Below are 20,850 nucleotides of genomic sequence, written 5' to 3' on the forward strand. Positions count from 1 at the left end.
CTGGCTCCTCTGCAGGCTTCTATCCTACAGCATTTCTCAGCATCACAAATGGCAGCTCTGGCAGGAAGCTGAGAGCATCTACAACATCTTTGCTGTCCTTGAGTCGGTGCCTCCACCACAGTCAAGAGACCTGGAAACGCAGAGGCCAGCCTCCCACCGTATGCCACAGACCAGCTGCGTGCATATGTAACTCCAAAGACAAAAGGATCTGCCAAGGTCACACCAGAATCAGTAGCAGAGTTAGTGCTACAACCCTGGTCTTCCAACTCCCAGTTTGGAGCTTTCTGACACAGCATGCTAATACCACCCTGTGTAGTGGACTATGTGGGTTCCTGAGAAAATGGTTTAGTCAGAGCTTAGAAATATGTTGATTTTTAAAAATGCAAAATTGGGGAAAATCAAGTTAGATGTGGGTTGATATTTTGTGTGCATTAAAATTAAAACTTAATCAGTACTTTATACATGCTAGGAGCTTTCCAATCTATCCATTCTCCCCCACCCCACCGCCCCAGTTTCAGGTTTTTTCTATCTGCTCTCCCTTCCCTCTCTCTCCTGACTGCTCTAACATCTCAATTTCTCTCTAGTTAACTGCAACTATAATGTGGTTAAGAGTGCATGCGGATGTGGTGGCTGGATGCCTGGATTGGGATCTTTGGGCTAGTTCCATTAACTTCTCTAAGTTTTAGTTTTCCCATTTAGAAAAGTGGGAATAACAGTAATGACCTCGAAGGTCTGCTGTGATATAAAACAAGTTAATACCCATAAAGAGCTTAAAATAGCCCCTGACACACTGGGACCATTCAACAAATGTTAGCTATTTATTCCCTGTCCTTCTGCTTTCTTGGCAAACTAATCCTAAATCTATCATCAGAAGTTTGGAACATTATGAAAGAATATCCCAGGGCTGGGGGAGAGCCTTGAGAAACGCACAGTCTCCACCTCAGTTGCGCCTCCAACGTTACATGGCTGTGCTACTGCTCAAGTCTCCTCTCCCACCTCTCACAGTAAGGTTCATCCCTGACCTCTCTCGTTGAGAACACTCCTCTCTCCTTGCTCACTTGTCTCAGCAAATCAAGATCAGGAGATAAGAACTCTACACTTCCCACTGGGCAAGTTATTCTAAGCACATCCACCTGTGACCTTTCCTTTAGTCTGAGAGGAAGAGCTGCTCTTCCATGCGAAGCACCCCATTCCACTAGCTCCCCAAAACAAATGAGAGAATTGAGGTCTGGACTTCCCACACCTCCACAGCCTCCTTGGAAGCTTGGCTCCATCTGACACTCTTTCTTCTGTGTCTCAATGTCCTCTCCACTTGCTCCTTCTCATCAGTACTTATTTAATGTTCATTTCCAGAAAGAACAAAAACAAAACCCCTCCTTTAACCCTGTCTCCCCTTCTACTCAATCCCCCTCCGTCCTCCTTTTGCTAGTAGCCAAGCCTCTTGTAACTGTAGGCTCCATCTGCCAAATCCATTCCTTCACTCCCAGCCTCCCCGCCCTGACCACTTCCGCAGAGGTCACTGATGGCCTCCTGACTATGAAGACAACGCATCTCCTTCACCCTGGATCTTACCTGACCTTCTACACTACTCATCTCATTGTGTTTTAGACTGGGTAGTTTACCAAGACAATTCACAGATTTCATAGCATTGAAATCATTTTTATACTATAAGATTAGTATCAAAACCACCATAGTTTTTAAGTAAGATAGAACTTATCAAATTTGATTAAGTCTTTTATAAGAGAGAATTTCTGTAGTTTTCATTGCTTCTGCCTCCTACTATATGCTTTTGGAGAAATATATACCTAATTGATTAAAGTGAGTATAGAATAAAATATCAGTGGTGAGATATCATTAGAGATTTTTTTTTGAGCCTGTGTGTCACTGTTCCCCTCACAAGCTTTTTGAGGGCAATGACTGCAGTTTCACAAATCTGAATCATCTATAGGGTCTTCCAGAGTGCCCTTGGCATAGCAAGGGCAAGTGGAAATAATGTACCTATGTAAACGCTTTAGGGATTAACATCACTTATTTGCATAAAATAGTTCTTATTTGCCAAAAAAAGAGCAGGGCTCATGATATGCATGTGCATGTGAGTATAATATGATCATGACATTATCCCTACTTTAGGAGGGGCAATTGAGGCTCAGAGGTCAGGAGACTTTAAGATTGCTAATCTAGGAAGTGACAGAGTCCGAATGCAAATCTAGGTCTTCTGATACAGCCCATGTTTATCTCATTTAAACATCCTGGAAGAAAGGGAACGACAGTGGGGTGAATCCTGGATTGGCACAGAAAAGCATGAGACCAAGAACCCTTAGATCTTTCTAGTCCATGTGTTACTGTTGATTCATTGGGTAAGTTGGATAAAACACTGCTTTTCTCTGCACTTCCACTGTCAAGAGAAGGGACTGAACTGGAGGCTCTCTAAGGCCTTTTCAAGCTTTCTCACTTTAGAATAATAATTACTAAACATGAAAATGAGGGTATTATCATGACAGTCAAGGACTTTCCAAATCTGGTCCTCGAACATCTGTAATCCAGATTCTGGACTGCCCCGCCCAAGAGCCTATGCTTCAATCATTCTCACTACTTTGATGTTCTTCAGTGTCATTCCTCCCATCTCCGTGCTTTTGCCCAGGTTCTACTCCACCTAGAATGCCCAACTTTTCCTTTGTATGTTTAAAAAAATGCCTCTCAGCAATAACAACAAAACCCAACCAACTAAAACAAACACACAAAAAAGAATGCCTCTTAACAACAACAAAAACCCCTCCACCAACCAAACAAAAAAGAATGCTTCTTACTTCTCTCTCAAGTATTCACTGCTAAGTCTTCTGTTAAGCCTTCCCCTACACTCTGAACCCCAAGCAGAGGTTGTTCCCTCCTTTGCTTCCTCTCCTCTTATATGTATTCCTTTGACAATATTCATCACACCATACAGCCAGGAATTTGTTTACATGTAAGCTACTTTAGGCAAAGATAATATCTTTCCTTTATTCTGTTCTAGTTTGGAGGGCATTCAGCAAATACTTGTTGAATAAATGAAGAGGAACTTACACAAAACCATCTACAACAGTGAGGTAGGTAGCACATTTCTCAGAGGTGACGTAAGTTGTCTAAGGCCTCACAACTAGTGAGTTAAATAATCAGGATTTAAACCCAAGACTTACAAACTGCAGAGCCCACAATCTTTCTCCTGCCCCTTGAGTGTTAAAGCACCAGCTGAGAGTGGCTTTTCCAGGGTGGGGGCGGGGTGGGTGCGGGGGAAATGGGGGTTAACATCAGTGGTAAGACCTCTGCATTGCTCCCGAACTGAAACAAACTTCTTCAATACTTTCAAATCTGTTCCAACTTCTAACCAAGGAGTGTTGCCCCTTTGTTATTTTTGAAAAACAAGTTCTTTGCTTCAGCTTGAAAACCAGCTCTTTGTGTCTGGTGGCAAGTCTCTCACTCTCTTCCAGGTCCACATCCAGGACGTCTGCTGTGTAAGCGAGTGTTCGGTGTGTGTGAGTGTGCACATGTCAACGGCAGCCTCAGGGGAAAGGAGCAAACACTGGGTGTGGACATTAGGAGAGCAGGAGGTTCTGTGAGGGACACACGTCTCAGATACTCTAGCAGAAGTTACACTGTAAGTCACTGAAAGTTACAAAGAGAACAGAGGAAATTCTGTTCCCATCCCAACCTGGAGGCTGAACTGCCCCAGTTCCCAGAGGGGACTCCCTGGACAATCAATCATGGACAAGCTGAGCCCAGAGCAATTACGGACATGGAAAGGCCAGCAGGTGTTTTGAGTTTATTTTTTCCCAAGTAGAGCCTCACCTTCCATCCCACTCATTACTACTGTCTCCACTTTCTCCTTACCTGGAGCATAACTGGGGCTATTGGTGGGGTACAGGCTGGGGTTGTAGGCAGGGGCCGCAGCTGGATAGGCTGTGGGGTAACCTATGAAAAGACAGAAAAAAAACAAACCCTATTTAGTTGGGCAAGAAGAAAGATTTCTGAGAAAATGGAATCCAAGTCCCAGGCTTGGCCTTCAGCCTCTTCATGAGCCATTTCAGACTATATATGTGACTGGTTTTAGCCTTCTGAGAAAAATAGAAAATATATACATATTTTTCTATTTTTTAAAAGCAGTATAAGATATATATGCCTATATGCTCACTGTAAAAAAACACAAAAAACTGAAACACTATATAAGTATATATGGTAAAAGGTGTAACTACTTTCACATTCCTGCCACACTGCTCTCCTCCGCAGAGACAGTAAAAGTTTGGCATTTAAGTCTCCGGATAGTTTTCTATGCATTTTTATACACATATATTCAGTGGTGTGCTGGTAAATATTTAACAACTGGCCCAAGGAAACTGCAGTGAAGCCTATTTTGTAGCCCTTGCTGAGTTCCATGCTGTAAATACTCCCACCATGGCTGGTTTCAAGCCAGCAACGTCATCAAATGAATAGTTGAGAAGAGATGCTCACAAGTGGCCCTAGAGAGCCCATACAAGCCTGATTCAGTCCACCACTCATAGTATATATAGGGATTAAAATTTTTTTCTATTGTGACAAAATATATGTAACAAAACTTGTGATTTGAACCATTTAAGTGTATAATTCAGTGGCATTCATTACATTCACAATGTTGTACAACCATCCTATGTATTTCTAAAACTTTTTAACTACTCCAAACAGAACTCTACCTATTAAGCCATAATACTCCATTCCATCTTTCCATAACCTATATTAACCTTTAATCTACTTTCTGTCTCTATAAATTTGCCTATTCTAGATATGTTATATACAGGGAATCAGATACTATTTATCCTTTTGTGTCTGGCTTCTTAACAGAATTAAGTTCATCCATGAAGGCAATGGCACCCCACTCCAGTACTCTTGCCTGGAAAATCCCATGGACAGAGGAGCCTGGTAGGCTTCAGTCCATGGGGTTGCTAGGAGTTGGACACAACTGAGCAACTTCACTTTCACTTTTCACCTTCATGCACTGGAGAAGGAAATGGCAAACCACTCCAGTATTCTTGCCTGGAGAATCCCAGGGACAGAGGAGCCTAGTGGGCTGCCAACTATGGGGTCGCACAGAGTTGGACACGACTGAAGCGACTTAGCAGCAGCAGCAGCATGTTTCAGTATGTATTAGAACTTTAATCCTTTTCATGGATAAGTAATATTCCACCGTATGTATCTATGTATGTGTATATATATACACACACACACACACCACATTTTGTTTTTCTATTCATTTGTTGGTGGACACTTGGATATTGTGAATATCTTTTGGATATTGTGAATAATGCCATGGAGAAAGTAAGATTTCCAGAAAGACTTGAAGGAAATAGTAACCAAGCAGATGGCTGAAGGAAGAGCATTTCAGATGAAGGAAATACTCAGCACAATGGCCCTAAGTTGGGGGTATATGATATGGGACATGTCTGAGGAACAGTGAAGAGGCCAGTGTAGCTGAAGTGGAACAAGGACTTCAACTTTTACTCTGAGTGAAATGAGAAGCCATGATGGGATCTTGAGCAGAATAATAACATAATCTGACTTAGGTTTGAAAAACGTCACTCTGCTGTGTGGAAAACAGACCATAATGGGGGAAGAATAGAGAAGCCTAGAGACCAGTTAGGAGCTACTGTAAACTCCTTGCATGGACGACGGGGCTCAGATCAGGGAAATAGCAGCAGAAATGATGAGAAGTGACACGCTAAGAGACTTCACATACTTTGCCACATTGCTTTCTAGAAAGACTATCAATTTGTACTCGCACTAGCAGTGTGTAAGTGCCTGTCTCACTGCTCGCTATAGTTATTTTTAATGCTCATTGGTATTTTGACTGACAATGGAAAGCTGATTTTAAAAGTCAAAGATTAAATCCCTAAATCCCTAAAAGCTTCTTTGGGATTTGTAAATACTGAGCTTTAATAATGTATCTTTGTTAATATGCCTTTCCCTAAATCCTTTCCAACTCCAAAGAAAATTCATCTCTCTTTACTCCCCAATCATTTTCTGACTTCAGAGCCAAGGCAGCCAACTTCTTGTCACTTAATTAGCAATATGCTGCTAAGTTGCTTCAGTTGTGTCCGACTCTGCGCGATGCCAGCCCACCCGGCTCTCCCATCCCTGGGATTCTCTAGGCAAGAACACTGGAGTGGGTTACCATTTCCTTCTCCAATGCATGAAAGTGAAAAGTGAAAGGGAAGTTGCTCAGTCGCATCCTACTCTTAGCGACCCCATGGACTGCAGCCCACCAGGCTCCTCTGTCCATGGGATTTTCCAGGCAAGAGTACTGGAGTGGGGTGCCATTGCCTTCTCCAAATCAGCAACATGGAGATCTGCTAAAGTCAAGGGTTTAATCTGGAAAACAAAGTGATCTGGTCTCATGGCTGAAATCTGTATTCAGCTTCACATGAAAGATGGCACAGCAAAGAGTAATCCCACCCCTATTACATCATTTCAGATGTCTTTTACTTTTAGGAGCAATTATAGGATCTTCCTTCAGTGTTTCTAAGAATTTTTTTTCACTTGAATTTGGCAGGTATCAAAGAATGGCAGCATTAGAAAGACCTTCATTTTCTAGGTGACACTCTCAGGCTGAGAGAAAGGCAGGGACTTAGGGTCACAGATTTGCAGAGATTAGAAGTAACTTCAAGGCCATTTGGTCCACCCTCATATTTGAGGCTAGGGCTCCTCTACAACACATTCACGGCATCATTCATCCCTGCCCTTGATCTCTACTGACCACAAACTCTTTTCTTTCCCAAGACTCAGCACCCTCCTCAACTGTGAGACTGCTCTGATTGTCTGAAAGTGATTTCTTATACTTCACTGAACTCTATCTGTATCTTCTACCCTGTAGAACAGAACAAATTTGAAGACACATGCATCCCCAATTACAGAACTTATCACAGTGTACTTCAATGGTTTCTTTACATTCCCTGTCCTTCCCCCTTTCCTCAACATGCAAGTTTCTTGAAAGTATAGCAATGTCTCCTTTGCCTGTATACAATAGCGCCTGATCAGGTCCTCTTTCCTACTCCTTGAGCAAACCACCACCTCCTCCCCTCAGCCCGGACAGCAAGCATCCAAGCTTCTCAAACACAGGCTCAGATCAGTTCAGTTGCTCAGTCATGTCCGACTCTTTGTGACCCCATGAACTGCAGCACACCAGGCCACTCTGTCCATCACCAACTCCCAGAGTCCACCCAAACCCATGTCCATTGAGTCCGTGATGCCATCCAACCATCTCATCCTCTGTCATCCCCTTCTCCTCCTGCCCTCAATCTTTCCCAGCATCAGGGTCTTTTCAAATGAGTCAGCTCTTCGCATCAGGTGGCCAAAGTATTGGAGTTTCAGCTTCAACATCAGTCCTTCCAATGAACAACCAGGACTGATCTCTTTTAGGATGGACTGGTTGGGTCTCTTTGCAGTCCAAGGGACTCTCAAGGGTCCAACACCACAGTTCAAAAGCATCAATTCTTCAGCAGATGTTGGCAATTTGATCTCTGGTTCCTCTGCCTTTTCTAAAACCAGCTTGAAGGTCTGGAAGTTCACGGTTCACATATTGCTGAAGCCTGGCTTGGAGAATTTTGAGCATTACTTTACTAGCATGTGAGATGAGTGCAATTGTGCAGTAGTTTGAGCATTCTTTATAACTTCCCTTGTGACTCAGATGGTAAAGCATCCACTTACAATGTGGGAGACCTGGGTTCAATCCCTGGGTCAGGAAGATCCTCTGGAAAAGGAAATGGCAACCCACTCCAGTATTCTTGCCTGGAAAATCCCATGGATGGAGGAGCCTGGTAGGCTACAGTCCATGGGGTCGCAAAGAGTCGGACACAACTGAGCGACTTAACCTTCTAACTTCCTTTCTTTTGAGCATTCTTTGGCATTGCCTTTCTTTGGGATTGGAGTGAAAACTGAGCTTTTCCAGTCCTATGGCCACTGCTGAGTTTTCCAAATTTGCTGGCATATTGAGTGCAGCACTTTCACAGCATCATCTTTCAGGATTTGAAATAGCTCAACTGGAATTCCATCACCTCCACTAGCTTTGTTTGTAGTGATGCTTCCTAAGGCCCACTTGACTTCACATTCCAGGATGTCTGGCTCTAGGTGAGTGTGAGTGATCACACCACTGTGATTATCTGGGTCATAAAGATCTTTTTTGTACAGTTCTTCTGTGTATTCTTGCCACCTCTTCTTAATATCTTCTGCTTCTGTTGGGTCCATACCATTTCTGTCCTTTATTTTCTTGAAGAGATCTCTAGTCTTTCCCATTCTATTGATTTCCTCTATTTCTTTGCATTGATCGCTGAGGAAGGCTTTCTTATCTCTCCTTGCTATTCTTTGGAACTCTGCATTCAAATGGGTATATTTTTCCTTTTTTCCTTTGCTTTCCACTTCTCTTGTTTTCACAGCTATTTGTAAGGCCTCCTCAGATAGCCATTTTGCTTTTTTGCATTTCTTTTTCTTGAGGATGGTCTTGATTCCTGTCTCCTGTACAATGTCACGAACCTCCGTACATAGTTCATCAGGCACTCTGTCTATCAGATGTAGTCCCTTAAATCTATTTCTCACTTCTACTGTATAGTCATAAGGGATTTGATTTAGGTCATACCTGAATGGTCTAGTGGTTTTTGCCACTTTCTTCAAACACAGGCTAGGGATGAATAGTCCGTGTGGCCAGTAGAGAATATCCCTTCCCCACCATCAACTTCTTCTGTCCAGAAGGAGTATCATAGGTAAGCTGGGCTTCCTCCCAACAACATTCCTGGTTTTGTTTTGCTCATTTTGTTTCCTTGTCCCCAACTTGTATTACTCATCCTACTGCCTCTTTTGATGCTGCTGGGATCTCAGGCCCCTAGCACAGATAAGGCCAAGAATTTGTTGTGCTTCAGTTGTTAAGTCATGTCCAACCATTGAGACTCCATGGATTGTAGCCCGTCAAACTCCTCCAGGCAAGAATACTGGAGTGTGTTGCCATTTCCTTCTCCAGGGCATCCTTCCAACCCAGGGATCAAATCTGTGTCTCTTGACTCAGCGGATTCTTCACTGCTGAGCCACTGGGGACCAGATGCCATGACTCACCACTAGATGGACATCCGGTCCCATCACTTCATAGCAAATAGATGGGGAAACAATGGAAACAGTGACAGACTTTATTTTGGGGGGCTCCAAAATCACTGCAGATGGTGACTGCAGCCATGAAATTAAAAGACGCTTACTCCTTGGAAGAAAAGCTATGACCAAACTAGACAGCATATTAGAGAGCAGATACATTACTTTGCCAACAAGGTCTGTCTAGTCAAAGCTAATGGTTTTCCCATAGTCATGTATGGATGTGAGAGTTGGACTATAAAGAAAGCTGAGCACTGAAGAATTGATGCTTTTGAACTGTGGTGTTGGAGAAGACTCCTGAGAGTCCCTTGGACTGCAAGGAGATCCAATCAGTCCATCCTAAAGGAAATCAGTCCTGAAGACCCTGATGGGAGGAGAAGGGGACAAGAGAGGATGAGATGGTTGGATGGCATCACTGACTCGATGGACATGAGTTTGAGCAAGGTCTGGGAGTTGGTGATGGGACAGGGAAGCCTGGCGTGCTGTAGTCCATGGGGTCACAAAGAGTTGGACACAACTGAGTGACTGAACTGAACTGAGCCATCTCAGAAGCCCCAAGGCAGAGAATAGGTACTCAATAAAGAGATTACTCAGGGGTTGTATTTTGGAGCTATGAAAGGTTTAAAAACAAAACAAATCCAAGAGGATCCCTGGCCTTGAAAAGGTCACCAAGTAATTAAGGAGAAAAACAGGTAAGTGGACAGTGGGAATGCACCTCAAAGAGTGCCTGACAAGGCTGCCAAGTGAGCAGAGAAGGGACCTTCAACAACTAACATTTATTTAGTACCTACTGTCTGCCAGGGATTATACTGGGTACTAGGTGTCCCTGGATGTAGGCAAAAAAAGGGGGAGGAAGAACACTCCAGGCAGAAGGATGAAGGGTAGCATTTTGGGGACATCCATAAGAAGCTTGGCTTGTTCCCTCCCTGGCTCTAAGAAGCAGGACTGATGGGTTAGCCACACCTGAAAGCTACGTTGCCTTTTAGAGCTTGATCTCGTTTTTTCTTCTTGTGACTATATCTCCCTTTATGGTCGTTGGCCCTAAAGTATCTTTTCATTTTCATGTCCACTACCTACACTTAAGTTTCATACAGCTAGACTGACTTCTCTCCTGACCGCCTGACTCATATAGTATCTAACTGCTTACTCACCACCTCCACTTGGATGTTTGCTAGACATCAAGTTTATATGGCAGAGTGGCTAAGAGTATGGTCTCTGGAGCTACATCTAAGCTTAGGTTTCAATTTCAGGAACATCACTAATTATTTGTATGACCTTGGGCCATTTCCTGTGCCTTAGTTTATGAGAATATTAATATTATTTACCTAATAGATTGGTGTAAGTATTAATTAGTAAGACCTCAAAGTGCTAGGAGCCAGGCAAACAGTTAAAGAGTTCAAAAACTTAGGAATTATTATTTTAAATTATGATTCAAAATTAAATACTTATTTTCTATCTTCTAAATATTTACTTTCTACCTTCCAAATCTGTTCTCCAAGCTTTTTCTCCACACCAGTAAATGACAATTTATTCTTCTAGTTCCTCAGGCCAAAAATCTTACAGCCATCTTTGACTCTACTTTTTTCTCCTATTCACATCTAATTCATCAGCAACTCCTTTTCAGTTCCACCTTCAGAAAATATTCAAAATCTGACCATCTCTCGTTACTTATATACTTTCCATTCTAGTCCAAGTTATCATTATTTCTCACCTAGATTATTGCAATAGCTTCTTAACTGGTCTCTCTGCTTCTTTGTTACCATGCAGTCTATTTCCCACAGCAGCCAGAACAACTCTTTAAAACGTTAAATCAGATCACGACACTCCTCTCTTTAAACCCCACATAGCTTCCCATGACAACCACAGAGAAATCCTTTCAGTGACCCACCTGGACTTGGGTTACCTCTTAACTTCCTCTCCTACTACTTGAAAGTGAAAGTCTCTCAGCCGTGTCTGACTCTTTGCAACCTCCAGGTCAAAATACTGGAGTGGGTAGCCATTCCCTTCTCCAAGGGATCTTCCCAACCCAGGAATCAAACTGTGATCTCCTGCATTGCAGGGATTCTTTACCAGCTGAGCTTTCAGGAAAGCCCTACTACTTGCCTCCATGTTAATCTACTCCAGCCACAATGGCCTCTGCACTGTTCTTTAAATGTGTCAACCATTTCCCCATCTCAGAACCTTCACCCTTCCCCTTTCCTCCTTTCTGGAATTCTGTTCAAAGGTCATCATACATTCTTTCTAAAACAGTACCTTCAACTTTCATTACTCTCTGTGCTTCTTATCCTGCTTTGTTTTCCTTCACAGCGGTTAACAACCTGTCATACTATATGCTTACCTACTTTCAGGAGACTGCCCATCTTCTGTCACTAGAATGTAAGCTTCAGGACATAGTAACATTTGTTAGGTTGCAATTATTCCCTGCTGAAGTCTTCTCAGCACACTCCCAAGACTCTGGACAGGCTCTGCCCCACCCAAGTGAGCAGAGTGCATTCCAAGTCCCAGTTTCCCCAAGACTGCCTGGATCTGCTGAAGTGCATGGTGATACAACATGGATGTTTCATCCACCACTCAGACAAAAGATACTTTAACACATGTCTCAAGTCTCAAAACAACACTAACGTTATTTCCCCCATGTTGTAGACAAGGAAATCAAGGCTCACAGAGGTATAATGATTTTTTGGCTAAGATTATTTAGTAAATCAATGGTGAGTGAGTGAAAGTCGCTCAGTCGTGTCCGACTCTTTGCGACCCCATGGACTATACAGTCCATGGAATTCTCCAGGCCAGAATATTGGAGTGGGTAGCCTTTCCCTTCTCCAGGGGATCTTCCCAACCCAGGGATCAAACCCAGGTCTCCCACATTACAGGAGGATTCTTTAGCAGCTGAGCCACAAGAGAAGCCCAAATCAGTGGTGGGAACTGGCTTTTTCCACACCTACCAAATAACTAGGACTTGCTCCTTGGAAACAAGTATGCCCCTCCTGTATTTATATTTTTTGAAGGTCAAGAGTAATGAGAATAAATGGCCACAAATAAGTTTTTCTCCCTTGTACCTCAAAGACTTCAGTAGTGATCAAGTTTCCTGGGATTCTGAGGTGTACATTTTAACTGCTTTATAGATGTTAATACAATCTAATCCCTTTTACTGTTACTAGGATTAGGACTGAAGAAATATAAAGCTATTTTTGATTAATATGGAAATTAGAAATTACTTTCAAGAGAAATTATTTCTGAAATGACTTGATCTTTAGGTAGTAAAAATAGCAGTGTATCAAAAAGCTAGTAGAAGACTAACTCCTTGGGTCAGGAAGACAAAGAGGATGTTGTCGCTGTGAGCAGAGGGGACACTTATGCAATGAAGACACTCCAGGTCTGAAGCTCACAAATAAAATTTAAAAACTGTCCCTCCAACCCTATGGGTAACCAAAAAACCAAATAAGCAAAACAACTGAACAATAAAAACAAACAAAAACTTCAAACACTTTAATTCTCTCAAAATGAGAAAGAAGAGGGCAAAAAGAAGGATATATTTTGAATTTGTAATATGTTCTGAGCTATCAGGTACTTCTTTATCTACCCTAACTTTATGAAATATATTATCAGTCTCATTTTATAGATGAGGATATTGAAGCTTAGATTTATCTTACACAACTAGTAAAAAGAGAATGGCAACAGAACTGGGATGGCTGAATGAGACAAAGTCCACTCTACCAACCTCCCTCAAAACATGAGTCTGCTTTGGGTAAACCTCTGGATTTGGCTGCTATTTTCTTCGCCAACATTCTTATTTCAGATTCGAAACCTGAGAAAACAGGAAATTACTCAGGAGAACTGCTTTGATCAAAGATGGTTCAGGTTTTTTTTTTTTTAAAGCTATTCTGTTCACACTCAGTGTCCTAATATAGACCATGCTCACATTACTGAAAAGCATCACACAAGCACTGAATTACAGAGTTAGAAGAGATATTAGAGATGATTGAGTCCAATTTGCCACCCAGCACTGGAATATCTTCAATAATGGCCCACATAGCTGGTCACACAGCCTATGCCAGCACACTTTCTAATGCTGGTGTATTCAGAACCTCTTCAGGCACTCAAAGCTTCTTCTGAAGAGCTCTGGAGGCTAAGAAATTTCTTTACTTTGCACTAAAAATCAACCTTGGAAGGAATCTAACCCTGAACAGCTTCCAAACTACAGGTCCTAGTTCCACCCTCACAGAACATGTCTGTTTCCCCTGCTCCAGCACAACAATCCACAGATATGATATCAGTCATTCTTCCTGAATTTTTTCTTGTTCAAATCCAGACTCAATTCTTTCAACTCTTCCCCATCCTAACCACCCATCTTTGGCCAGAATTCCCAATTTATAAATCACTTTCCCTTAAAATAATTTCATCTTCTTCCTGCCTTGCTCACTCTTTTTCTCCCTTTAAAAAAACCCTGAATTGACATAATAAGACTGGTAATAAGTGGTCAGTGAAGGCCTAAAGTGACTTAAACCAGATTTCTTCATCATTATCCATCAGCACTGTTAGTATCGAGCAAATGCTTACTGTGTTAAGCATGGTGCAAGGTTCTCTACGTAGAGCTTACAGCTCAACAGGGAAATAATATAGGTAATTTATATTAATCTATCTATAGGCAATATATACGATATAAAATCAGAGAAGGTTGGCGTGTTATTGAAGTGCTGAGGAGGAAGTGAAGAACAGGTCTGGGATGGCTGGGAACAGCTTTTCAGAAGAAACATTTTGGTTGGCCTTGAACAATGAATACCGAGGTGTGTGGGGTAGGGATAAAGAAATATATATAAATTTCATGCATGAAGGCATGAAAATGTATGCCATATCAGGCAAATGGCAAACAGTTCAGTATGATTGGGTTTATAGAGTGTGGGTAAGAGCATCAGGAAATGAAGATTAAAAAAATACACTGGTAGTAGGTTGTGAAGAGATCTGAATGCCAGGTTAAGGCATGGAATTTATCAGTAAATAATCTATTGAAGGTGGTGCTACAGTGGGTAAGAATCTGCCTGTGAATGCTGGGGACATGGGTTCGATCCCTGGTCCAGGAAGATTCCACATGCTGAGGAGCAACTAAGCCTGTGTGCCACAACTACTGAGCTGGAGCTCTAGAGTCTTCATGCCACAAACACTGAGTCTTGTGCTGCTTAGAGCCTGTGCTCCACAACAAGAGAAGCCACCACGAGAAGCCTGTGCACCTCAATGAAGACTAGCCTGAACACAGCAATGAACACCCAGCACAGCCAAAATTAAATTCATTAATTTTATAAAAAGAATCCACTGGAGGATTTTAAACTGGGGAGTTTCAGATTTGTGTCCTATAAAAACTACTCTAGTAGCAATACAGAAAGGGGTTTGGAGTTGATGAGATCAGAGGAGGAGGAACCAGATGGGAAGTTGTGGGAACAGCCCAAAGGCAAAGCTAAAACAGTAACAATGGGACAAAGAGAGGGAAACTACAAAGATGTTTAGGAGACAGAGCTCACAAAACTTCATCCTGATAGCAAAATCGTTTTTACTGCTTTGAGTTGACAGGCTACAAAGTAAAGATGGGACATATTTTAATTGCAGTTTGTGGGCTTTTTCTCTCTTTTCTTTAATAAGCAGAAGGAAAGAAAAATTAAATGGACCCTTGAACCTGTGAGTTCCAGGGGGAAAAAAGGCCTAAATCTTAATTGCTCTTACTACTAGGAGGCCTGGCTTCTAAGAGTGATATCCTGGTGAGAATGTAGCTCGACGAAGGAGGCAGCAGCCCTGCAGTGCTGGCTCCAGACCAGCCCATTGACCTGAATCTGAGGTTGCCAGTACTATGGATTTAAAGCCCACCCGCTCAGCCTCCCATTGCTGAGCCCCAGGGCGATATAAGGGTGTGAGTGAGCCATTGTTCTTAGTTGTGGCAAGGCAACTTCCCCTGAGGTAACAAGAAAGGGAGGACTATCCAGTAATCAACTGTGCTCCAGTTATGCTGCACCTTCAGGGAGAACTCACCCATTAGGTGAGAGGCACTAACCTGTGGGTCCATCCACTTTGGCTGGCCAAGAAGAGAAAGGCTGCTAAAACCAGACGAGGCTTAGCTTGATAAAGTCTTTAGTGAAAAAAAAAAAAAAAAATCACAAAAAATAGAGATAAGAAAATAGGTTATATTAAAGCTAATAATAAAACTTCTCCTAAGTAAGCATATAAGGTAAATCTGTGCTGTTGCTCAGTATAAAACATTCTTTTACAAACCTAAAATATATTTCCAAAATTCCCTATCTGCCAGTATGAGATAAATTTTAATGGAAAATAGATGACCTAGTCTGTCTCAAACACCAATCCAGGAGTGTGTTGCTGCTGTTCCCTACCCCACCCCAAATCTATCGGTATAAGACAGGTGGGAGGTAGTCAGCACTTTACAGATTGTTTGGTGCAAGATTTCTGCTCTCCCTGAACTTCTTTTTTATTTTTATTTATTTATTTTTTACCTTTATTTTATTTTATTTTTTCTTCTTTTTTTTTTTAAAAGAAAATCCATCCTGAACCCTCCTCCCTCCTCCCTCCCCATACCATCCCTCTGGGTCGTCCCAGTGTACCAGTCCCAAGCATCCAGCATCGTGCATTGAACCTGGACTGGCATCTCATTTCATAGATGACATTTCACATGTTTCAATGCCATTCTCCCAAATCTTGCCACCCTCTCCCTCTCCCACAGAGTCCATAAGCCTGTTCTATACATCAGTGTCTCTTTTGCTGTCTCGTATACAGGGTTATCGTTACCATCTTTCTAAATTCCACATATATGCGTTAGTATACTATATTGGTGTTTGTCCTTCTGGCTTACTTCACTCTGTATAATAGGCTCCAGTTTCATCCACCTCATTAGAACTGATTCAAATGTATTCTTTTTAATGGCTGAGTAATACTCCATTGTGTATATGTACCACAGCTTTCTTATCCATTCGTCTGCTGATGGACATCTAGGTTGCTTCCATGTCCTGGCTATTATAAACAGTGCTGCGATGAACATTGGGGTACACGTGTCTCTTTCCCTTCTGGTTTCCTCAGTGTGTATGCCCAGCAGTGGGATTGCTGGATCATAAGGCAGTTCTATTTCCAGTTTTTTAAGGAATCTCCACACTGTTCTCCATAGTGGCTGTACTAGTTTGCATTCCCACCAACAGTGTAAGAAGGTTCCCTTTTCTCCACACCCTCTCCAGCATTTATTATTTGTAGACTTTTGGATCGCAGCCATTCTGACTGGTGTGAAATGGTATCTCATAGTGGTTTTGATTTGCATTTCTCTGATAATGAGTGATGTTGAGCATCTTTTCATGTGTTTGTTAGCCATCTGTATGTCTTCTTTGGAGAAATGTCTATTTAGATCTTTGGCCCATTTTTTGATTGGGTCATTTATTTTTCTGGAGTTGAGCTGGAGGAGTTGCTTGTATATTTTTGAGATTAGTTGTTTGTCGGTTGCTTCATTTGCTATTATTTTCTCCCATTCTGAAGGCTGTCTTTTCACCTTGCTAATAGTTTCCTTTGATGTGCAGAAGCTTTTAAGTTTAATTAGGTCCCATTTGTTTATTTTTGCTTTTATTTCCAATATTCTGGGAGGTGGGTCATAGAGGATCCTGCTGTGATGTATGTCAGAGAGTGTTTTGCCTATGTTCTCCTCTAGGAGTTTTATAGTTTCTGGTCTTACATTGAGATCTTTAATCCATTTTGAGTTTATTTTTGTATATGGTGTTAGAAAGTGTTCTAGTTTCATTCTTTTACAAGTGGTTGACCAGATTTCCCAGCACCACTTGTTAAAGAGATTGTCTTTAATCCATTGTATATTCTTGCCTCCTTTGTCAAAGATAAGGTGTCCATATGTGCGTGGATTTATCTCTGGGCTTTCTATTTTGTTCCATTGATCTATATTTCTGTCTCTGTGCCAGTACCATACTGTCTTGATAACTGTGGCTTTGTAGTAGAGCCTGAAGTCAGGTAGGTTGATTCCTCCAGTTCCATTTTTCTTTCTCAAGATCGCTTTGGCTATTTGAGGTTTTTTGTATTTCCATACAAATTGTGAAATTATTTGTTCTAGCTCTGTGAAGAATACTGTTGGTAGCTTGATAGGGATTGCATTGAATCTATAAATTGCTTTGGGTAGTATACTCATTTTCACTATATTGATTCTTCCAATCCATGAACATGGTATATTTCTCCATCTATTAGTGTCCTCTTTGATTTCTTTCACCAGTGTTTTATAGTTTTCTATATACAGGTCTTTAGTTTCTTTAGGTAGATATATTCCTAAGTATTTTATTCTTTTCGTTGCAATGGTGAATAGAATTGTTTCCTTAATTTCTCTTTCTGTTTTCTCATTATTAGTGTATAGGAATGCAAGGGATTTCTGTGTGTTGATTTTATATCCTGCAACTTTACTATAATCATTGATTAATTCTAGTAATTTTCTGGTGGAGTCTTTAGGGTTTTCTATGTAGAGGATCATGTCATCTGCAAATAGTGAGAGTTTTACTTCTTCTTTTCCAATTTGGATTCCTTTTATTTCTTTTTCTGCTCTGATTGCTGTGGCCAAAACTTCCAAAACTATGTTGAATAGTAATGGTGAAGGTGGGCACCCTTGTCTTGTTCCTGACTTTAGAGGAAATGCTTTCAATTTTTCACCATTGAGGATAATGTTTGCTGTGGGTTTGTCATATATAGCTTTTATTATGTTGAGGTATGTTCCTTCTATTCCTGCTTTCTGGAGAGTTTTTATCATAAATGGGTGTTGAATTTTGTCAAAGGCTTTCTCTGCATCTATTGAGATAATCATATGGTTTTTGTTTTTCAATTTGTTAATGTGGTGTATTACATTGATTGATTTGAGGATATTGAAGAATCCTTGCATCCCTGGGATAAAGCCCACTTGGTCATGGTGTATGATCTTTTTAATATGTTGTTGGATTCTGATTGCTAGAATTTTGTTTAGGATTTTTGCATCTATGTTCATCAGTGATATTGGCCTGTAGTTTTCTTTTTTTGTGGGATCTTTGTCAGGTTTTGGTATTAGGGTGATGGTGGCCTCATAGAATGAGTTTGGAAGTTTACCTTCCTCTGCAATTTTCTGGAAGAGTTTGAGCAGGATAGGTGTTAGCTCTTCTCTAAATTTTTGGTAGAATTCAGCTGTGAAGCCGTCTGGACCTGGGCTTTTGTTTGCTGGAAGATTTTTGATTACAGTTTCAATTTCCGTGCTTGTAATGGGTCTGTTAAGGTTTTCTATTTCTTCCTGGTCGAGTTTTGGAAAGTTGTACTTTTCTAAGAATTTGTCCATTTCTTCCTCGTTGTCCATTTTATTGGCATGTAATTGTTGATAATAGTCTCTTATGATCCTTTGTATTTCTGTGTTGTCTGTTGTGATCTCTCCATTTTCGTTTCTAATTTTATTGATTTGATTTTTCTCCCTTTGTTTCTTGATGAGTCTGGCTAATGGTTTATCAATTTTATTTATCCTTTCAAAGAACCAGCTTTTGGCTTTGTTGATTTTTGCTATGGTCTCTTTTGTTTCTTTTGCATTTATTTCTGCTCTAATTTTTAAGATTTCTTTCCTTCTACTAACCCTGGGGTTCTTCATTTCTTCCTTTTCTAGTTGCTTTAGGTGTAGAGTTAGGTTATTTATTTGACTTTTTTCTTGTTTCTTGAGGTGTGCCTGTATTGCTATGAACTTTCCCCTTAGGACTGCTTTTACTGTGTCCCACAGGTTTTGGGTTGTTGTGTTTTCATTTTCATTCGTTTCTATGCAAATTTTGATTTCTTTTTTGATTTCTTCTGTGATTTGTTGGTTATTCAGCAGGATGTTGTTCATCCTCCATATGTTGGAATTTTTAATAGTTTTTCTCCTGTAATTGAGATCTAATCTTACTGCGTTGTGGTCAGAAAAGATGCTTGGAATGATTTCTGTTTTTTTGAATTTACCAAGGCTAGCTTTATGGCCCAGGATGTGATCTATCCTGGAGAAGGTTCCATGTGCACTTGAGAAAAAGGTGAAATTCATTGTTTTGGGATGAAATGTCCTATAGATATCAATTAGGTCTAACTGGTCTATTGTATCGTTTAAAGTTTGTGTTTCCTTGTTAATTTTCTGTTTAGTTGATCTATCCATAGATGTGAGTGGGGTATTAAAGTCTCCCACTATTATTGTGTTATTGTTAATTTCTCCTTTCATACTTGTTAGCATTTGTCTTACATACTGCGGTGCTCCCATGTTGGGTGCATATATATTTATAATTGTTATATCTTCTTCTTGGATTGATCCTTTGATCATTATGTAGTGACCTTCTTTGTCTCTTTTCACAGCCTTTGTTTTAAAGTCTATTTTATCTGATATGAGTATTGCTACTCCTGCTTTCTTTTGGTCCCTATTTGCATGGAAAATCTTTTTCCAGCCCTTCACTTTCAGTCTGTATGTGTCCCCTGTTTTGAGGTGGGTCTCCTGTAGACAACATATGTAGGGGTCTTGTTTTTGTATCCATTCAGCCAGTCTTTGTCTTTTGGTTGGGGCATTCAACCCATTTATGTTTAAGGTAATTACTGATAAGTATGATCCCATTGCCATTTACTTTATTGTTTGGGGTTCGAATTTATACACCATTTTTGTGTTTCCTGTCTAGAGAATATCCTTTAGTATTTGTTGGAGAGCTGGTTTGGTGGTGCAGAATTCTCTCAGCTTTTGCTTGTCTGAGAAGCTTTTGATTTCTCCTTCATACTTGAATGAAATCCTTGCTGGGTACAATAATCTGGGCTGTAGGTTATTTTCTTTCATCATTTTAAGTATGTCTTGCCATTCCCTCCCGGCTTGAAGAGTTTCTATTGAAAGATCAGCTGTTATCCTTATGGGAATTCCCTTGTGTGTTATTTGTTGTTTTTCCCTTGCTGCTTTTAATATTTGTTCTTTGTGTTTGATCTTTGTTAATTTGATTAATATGTGTCTTGGGGTGTTTCGCCTTGGGTTTATCCTGTTTGGGATTCTCTGGGTTTCTTGGACTTGGGTGATTATTTCCTTCCCCAGTTTAGGGAAGTTTTCAACTATTATCTCCTCAAGTATTTTCTCATGGTCTTTCTTTTTGTCTTCTTCTTCTGGAACCCCTATGATTCGAATGTTGTAGCGTTTAATATTGTCCTGGAGGTCTCTGAAATTGTCCTCATTTCTTTTAATTCGTTTTTCTTTTATTCTCTCTGATTCATTTATTTCTACCATTCTATCTTCTAATTCACTAATCCTATCTTCTGCCTCTGTTATTCTACTATTTGTTGCCTCCAGAGTGTTTTTAATTTCATTTATTGCATTATTCATTGTATATTGACTCTTTTTTATTTCTTCTAGGTCCTTGTTAAACCTTTCTTGCATCTTCTCAATCCTTGTCTCCAAGCTATTTATCTGTGATTCCATTTTAATTTCAAGATTTTGGATCAATTTCACTATCATTATTCGGAATTCTTTATCAGGTAGATTCCCTATCTCTTCCTCTTTTGTTTGGTTTGGTGGGCATTTATCCTGTTCCTTTATCTACTGGGTATTCCTCTGTCTCTTCATCTTGTTTAAATTGCTGAGTTTGGGGTGTCCTTTCTGTATTCTGGCAGTTTGTGGAGTTCTCTTTATTGTGGCTTTTCCTCGCTGTGTGTGGGTTTGTACAGGTGGCTTGTCAAGGTTTCCTGGTTAGGGAA

General features: G+C 40.8%; 1 protein-coding gene across 17 annotated transcripts in view; it reads right to left on the reverse strand.

Moving 5' to 3' along the window:
- The window catches only part of FAM168A (family with sequence similarity 168 member A), a 242,229-nt gene that overhangs the window by 21,750 nt on the left and 199,629 nt on the right, over positions 1 to 20,850 (reverse strand). For 15 of the 17 annotated variants that reach the window (XM_086340702.1, XM_086340706.1, XM_086340695.1 and 12 more), the window contains one exon: positions 3,865 to 3,945. In XM_086340702.1, the coding sequence (XP_086196828.1) occupies positions 3,865 to 3,945 (81 nt within the window). Of the gene's footprint in view, positions 1 to 3,864; positions 3,946 to 15,169; positions 15,243 to 20,850 lie in introns of those variants that run through there. The other 2 variants (XM_086340708.1, XM_086340707.1) reach the window with 2 other exon arrangements.

Source organism: Bos grunniens, chromosome 15 (assembly GCF_055505025.1).
Source record: "Bos grunniens cultivar Pamir isolate PY7600 chromosome 15, Bosgru_T2T1.0, whole genome shotgun sequence".
NCBI lineage: Eukaryota > Metazoa > Chordata > Mammalia > Artiodactyla > Bovidae > Bos > Bos grunniens.